Here is a 6,365-nt window from a genome sequence, read left to right on the forward strand (position 1 = left end):
AAACATCACCCATTCCTTCTCTCCAGAGACGCTGCCTTACCCGCTGTGTTACTCCAGCATTTTGTGTCTATCTTCGGTTTAAACCAGCATTCCTCCCTACATCTTTAAAAAGCATTATATATTTACAATCTATTGTAATTAGCTCCAATTTAAAGTGTCATAGAAGGAATTGGAAATTTCTGTAAGATCTGTGTTTTGGTTTACATTTAAACTTGTGTCTCTTTTCAGTTTTGCTTTATGTCAGGAAGGAATGCGAAGAGGTGTTTGACGCGTTAATGTTGAAAGCTCCTTCTCTCAAAGGCCTCATGGAAGCCGTAAGTTGTCTTATTTCTTATAATTCCATCCATATTTACCAATAATAGTTTGGGTTTCAGCAGGAGCAAGCACCCTGCTCAAGAGCTCACCACAGCCTTGGTACCCACTTGGACACATCGACTTTCAAAGATGAGGCTTTCCCGCTGACTGGTTAGCTTTCCGCTGACTGGTTAGCTTTCCGCTGACTGGTTAGCTTTCCGCTGACTGGTTAGCACGCCACAAAAGATTTTCCCTGTACCTCCGTGACAATAAACCTAACTAATAAACTAAACTAAAAGTGACTAACTTTGATCTCCAGGAGCATCTGACCAAGTCGTAGCTGACAGGTAAAACTGAAGTCTAGCACGACATTGATCAGAGTTCTACTTAGCACAAACTAGATGATTGTGATTGTGGATTTCAACACCTTGACCCCAAGACACCATTGCAAGAGTTCCTAAGAGCAGTATCCTAGGCCCAAGCATCTTCCATGTTACCGTATAACATTGAAGGAGATCATTTAAGCCCATTAAGTCTATTCCTGTTGACCAGGCAATCCCTTTCCCCACTCACATTTGGGCCAACTTATCTCCCCGCATTCCCATCAACTGCCCCCAGATCCTATCACTCATCTACATGCAAGAGGCAACTTGCAGTGGCCAATTAACTCACATTTTTGCATGTCTTTGGGATGTAGGAGAAAACCTGTGCCCCCAGAGGAAACCCACGTAGTCACACGGAGAATGTGCAGACTCCGTACAGACAGCACCTGAAGCCTAGATTGAACTTTGTTTGCTGGAGCAGTGAGACAGCGGTTCTACCTCAGTTGCTTCATCACTCACTTTCATCCCATTAATGGTCAGAGGGGGCACTGCTTGCTGATGATTGTGAAAAATTCATTATTTTTCACTCCACATATAATATGCATTGTGACTCCAAAAAGTCTTAATTGATTTTTAAAGAATTAACTTACTATTGACTTCTCATTCCAGATTTCAGAAAAATACGAAGTGCCCCTTGAGAAAATTGCAAAAGTCTACAAAAAATGCAAGAAAGGGTGAGTGTGCAATGGTTTATGGTTCGTTTTTGTTGTTTTGGGATAAATCATTCAACAGTGTTGCACAATTAAATATACAGTAAATCCTCGTTTTAATGGACCCTGTTATAACCGATTTCGGATCCAGCGGACAGACCAGCCAACCCACCCCTGGCTCGCACCGTCTCTCCTTTCGATTCTTTCCAATCTTAGCCGTTCCATACATCCCATCTTTTTTCCTCAATCGCCCCTTCCCTTCCAGCATTGCTTATTGACTCCCACATTTGCAGACAATATTAAAGCTTCCTTTGCTCCATCCTGTTTATCAAAAGTTGACATCATAATAATAATAATAATATATTTAATTGTCATTGCACATATGTGCAACGAGATGTGGTATGCAGCTTCCATCTGATGTCAAAACTTAAACAACTAATAAAACATGTTGTTGTTCTGTTGCCAGCATCTTAGTGAATATGGATGATAACATCGTGAAGCACTACTCTAATGAAGACACGTTTCCAACTAAACATCGAAGAAATTGCAGGATCCTACAAGCTCACTCTCGCTGAGATATGAAGAGCATTGAACGGCGGTGGCTCATCCAATTTATTGACCGAGCTATTGTGAGAGCAAAGGAATGAAAAAAATAAAAGCATGAAATTATCACACCAATACATTTTACATACACGCCTCCAAAGTGAAAGTGCGCAATACACGAGTAAGGATCACATGGAACTATTGAGCGACCTGATGGCGCAGCCCTTAGTACTGCTACTGCACAGATGTAACCTTGGGAGCTGTCTGTAAGGAGTTTCTTCTTGCATCCCAAAGGCAAGCTGGTAGACTAATTGGTGGCTGTCAATCATGTAGGTGGTGGTAAGAGAACTGGGGGACGTTATGGACCTGTGAGAATTAATAGGCCATTTGCAAATTAGTGAGAAGCTGCGCTTATGGAAATGATCTGAACACCAACAGCCACTCGATGGGCGAAACTGCCCACTTCTATGTTGTAATGAAATAATCGCTTATCTAGAGAACACCAAAAATTATCAGCCAATTACTCCTATGCCATGATCCATGTGCTTCCTTCAATAGATTTGCGGGTATTTTTTTTTCATTCCTTTGACCTCCCCCAGCACTGTAACATCAGTGTTGATTGAGTACAATATGCATAAAATACATAAAAATACTGTAACCAAAGAAAATGGAAATAGAGAAAAAGCTCTTGTTAGACATGTAAATATTTATATATAGATTATAATAGTAGTGTCTTTGAAAGCTGAAGTGCTACCTGGGGTTCCAAAGAGTTGATCTTTGTGGTGTGCTGCAGATGTGTAATGGACAGCTCATTCATTGTGCAGCCTATATTTTTATTATGGAAGTTAAGTGATGTTTTGTCTCGATTCACATCTTGTCTTAAATTTCAGATTTTATAAATTGACACTATCTTTTGATAACTCAAAAATACTGCAGGAATCAACATTTGAGACGGGGCACTTGAAGAATGTTGTTTATGATATTTTCACAGTAATTACAGTAAGACTCCTTTATATAGGAGTTAGACTGCCTGAACTACAGGAAAAGTCAGTGAATGGCCAAATAAGCCATAGAATTAAAGCCATTTTGTGTTTGTATTTGTGTGAGAGAGAGGTGAGTGTGTGAGTGAGAGAGAGGTGAGTGTGAGAGGGACTGAGAGAGAGAGAGAGAGAGAGATAAATATGTATGTGTGTGTGTGCATGTTAAGTGCAATATAGCATCACAAAACCATATAGGTTTGGGCTATCTTTTATCCTAGCAATTTTCAAAACAACAGTTTACTAAGAGTGAGGGTCTGGGTCTTTTAAATTTTATAGATGAATTGTATTGTTTTAAGTTTATTTAAACAAAACACTCAACTGCATTTTTAAATGTTTACGATGGAACAATGCTTTTTTTTTAGAAAAACCTTTAAGGCGTTAAAACTGTTTTGGGCTTCCTTGGAAATATATGTTTATTAAAATCGCAGTATTCTTTTCCTGTAATCTGATCATTTTAGGCCAGGTTTGTATTTCATTTGAAACAAGTAACTGAAGTAAGGCTGACAGTGACTATCTATGTATAAACATAAGAAAGAAAATGTTCCAGGGCAGTCCATAAACAGTTTTACAGCATTTAAACTGTATGCAGGGCTCGTTATTGCTCTTGGGACAGTTACTTGGTAGGTTAGCATATGCCAGGTGATGTGATTTTAAATTTCAACTCAATACTTTAAATATTTTCCAAACTTGCTAATATATTTTTAAAGCACATAGTTAATCATGTCCACATTACTAGAGTATCTGCACATCTGACCACGCCTACTGGGATGTCCCACTATTTGCTTGTTGACAAGGTGGTGATGAAATCCAGCCTTACCAGCCTCTGTTTTAATTGAGTATCGGTCGTTTTATTTTTAATTTGAAAACACGAGGCAGACACCTCCCACTGGTTGTTGCCGGTTGGAACCATGGTCACTGTACATGGGGCTATCCATCTGTGGTGTGAATTGTGATGCATCTTGGCATTTCATCCGCTGGCCTTGCTGGATTCTGTGGCATCTCAGCAAGGTTGCCTGCTTTCAAGCTCAATGGCACCATCTACTCCACCCGGGGGGGGGGGGGGTCTTCACATTAAAGGTTCCATATAAGTGCCAGTGAAAATCCAGGGCTTGGTGTGGCTGAGTCTTGACTATGTCTATGCCCCTTGCAACAAAAACTAACTATAGTTAATACATGGGAGCCAGCAGGGTGGAGCTTCTCATGCTCCTTGGTCCTTTGCCTTAGCTGCGTCAGCAAGTCTTTCTCAGTGAGGACCACAACTGTTACACTCTGCCCCTGTTTTTAAGGAATAGGACAAATATCAGCTCGATGCCTCCCTGCTGGGAAAAACACAAATGGACATTTGTTTGGGAAACCACGATGGGCCCCGAGGTGGAATTCACACTGTAATTCCCTGCTTAAGCTCCTGCAAGAAATGTAGAGACTGGTTAAAGTAGCAGATTCAGGATACCTTTATTGAAGGGGCTATATCTAATAACTCCTCGGGAAGAAGAGAACATTGGATGGCAAAACAATATGTGCTGAAAAATCAACGCGTTATCGTTTGACAACCCCTTTAATAGAACAAATATGGAAAGTTAGCTATAGTGCAAAAAACTTCACAGTTTTGTTTCAAAAAGCTCCTCATTTGGAAATCAGCAAGTAACCACATTGAGAAATATTTTATTAGGGAAATCCCTGCTTGCAGATAATTTAGTTGTCATAATGTGGAGAATTAAAAAGGACATAATTTTCATAATATAAATCAAGCAAAATACAAAAGCTTCAATCTGTTCTGCTTTCGTAAACATATTTTTCATTTTCGATGCCTAATAATTGAGGCCCTGGCCTTTAATAACCAAGGAAAATAATTATTGCCGGTTTGTACAGTTACATAGGGAGAAAATCACATCTTTGTATGTATATTTTTGGTAAGTGGTCATACTACAGTAAAATATCATTAACATCTTCCAGATAATAATAATAATCCAGTTTGTTTTGAAATAAAATGGAAAAGGGCTTTTTTGTAGCTACTTTTATTATATCATTGAAAATGTTTCACTGATTTTGTTTTGATGTGCATTTGAAAAGATGTATTCAAACCTTTATTGTATACCAAAGGGAATAAATTTTATATGGACATTTCCACAGTGAGTCACGCAATGCTAATTATTTTTAAAACATATAAATATCTAATTAAGCTGTGGAAAATCTGTGTACAGTTTTGGTTCCCTACCTTGGAGGAAGGATGTGGAGGGTTTGGAAAGGTGCAGAGGAGGTTTACCAGAATGATGCCTGGATTAGGGGGTATTAGCTACAGAAAGAGATTGGACGGACTTGGATGGTTTTTCTACGGAATGCTGCAGTTTATGGGGAGACTTGATAGAAGCATATAAAATTATGTGAGGCATAGATAAGGAAAACAGAACCTTTTTCCAAGGATGGAAAAAGCCAAATAGTAGGGTGCATAATTTTAAGGTGAGATGGGCAAAGTTAATAGGAGATGTGTGGGACAAGTTTTTTACACAGAAGGTGATGATGAGTGTCCGTAACTCACTGCTGGGTTTGGTGGTTGAGGCAGATATGATAGTGGGATTTAATGGACTTGTGGATAGACAGATGCAGGGAATGGAGGGATATATATGTGCATCATGTTTGGCACAGACATCGTGGGACGAAAGGCTTGCTCTTGTGCTGTACTCTTCTCTGTTCGATGCTCTAGATTCTAATGTCAGGGAATGTCAAGTCATGGAATAGAGGCTTACATTTTTTTACTTAGTTGCCATTGATTTAAAATTTTCAGATGAAAATAAAATAAGTGGAAGAAGCAGGCCTGTTGGGGCCGTTGCATCTGTTCCACCATTCAATAAGATCATGGCTAAAATAAGTTTTTCCTGAATTTAAGCATGTCCCTGTTGGGGAACTCTTGCATCTGTTCCACCATTCAATTTAAGAGGGAGTCATGGGCCCTAATCTGAAATTCAGCCACTGATTTGATCAGTCAGCATTTACACCAAGTCCGAATGGCCTTCCTGATCCTAATTTCTATGTTTCTATGTTTCTATTCCCTTAAGATCCAAGGTCCCTCCTGGGTAAACAATTCCAAAGATCCTCTCCCTACCTGATGGGTGAATAAATCGCATCACAGTGCTGAGTTGCTGACCCTTTCATTTGAGGCTTTGACCTGGTTCTGGACACCTCAGCCTGGGGAAAGATCTTCACTGCATCTCCCCTGTTAACTTCTGGAGAAACTTTAGGCATTTCAATGAGATCACATCTTATTCTTCTAAACTCTGTGCACTCCTGGTTGATCTTAAATTCCTCCTCATGTGACAACCACCTCCCTCCCCATCAATGTTGGTGAGCATTTCCACATTCCCTTTATTGCAAGTGTTCTCTTCTTTAGGTAGTTAGGCCAAAACTGGAAGCAATATTCAGAAGATACGCACAAAAAGCTGGAGTAACTCAGCGGGACA

The 6,365-nt window shown here is 39.7% G+C and overlaps 1 protein-coding gene across 1 annotated transcript in view; it reads left to right on the top strand.

Annotated features, from left to right (window-relative positions):
- The window catches only part of LOC129697081 (grainyhead-like protein 1 homolog), a 91,145-nt gene extending 86,110 nt beyond the window's left edge, over positions 1-5,035 (top strand). The window contains 4 exon segments of the mRNA XM_055635299.1: positions 229-314; positions 1,287-1,351; positions 1,794-1,848; positions 1,850-5,035. Coding sequence (XP_055491274.1) covers positions 229-314; positions 1,287-1,351; positions 1,794-1,848; positions 1,850-1,909 — 266 coding nt within the window. The 3' untranslated portion in view covers positions 1,910-5,035.
- Positions 5,036-6,365: the final 1,330 nt, after the last annotated feature.

The sequence above is a fragment of the Leucoraja erinacea genome, chromosome 5, assembly GCF_028641065.1.
Source record: "Leucoraja erinacea ecotype New England chromosome 5, Leri_hhj_1, whole genome shotgun sequence".
NCBI lineage: Eukaryota > Metazoa > Chordata > Chondrichthyes > Rajiformes > Rajidae > Leucoraja > Leucoraja erinaceus.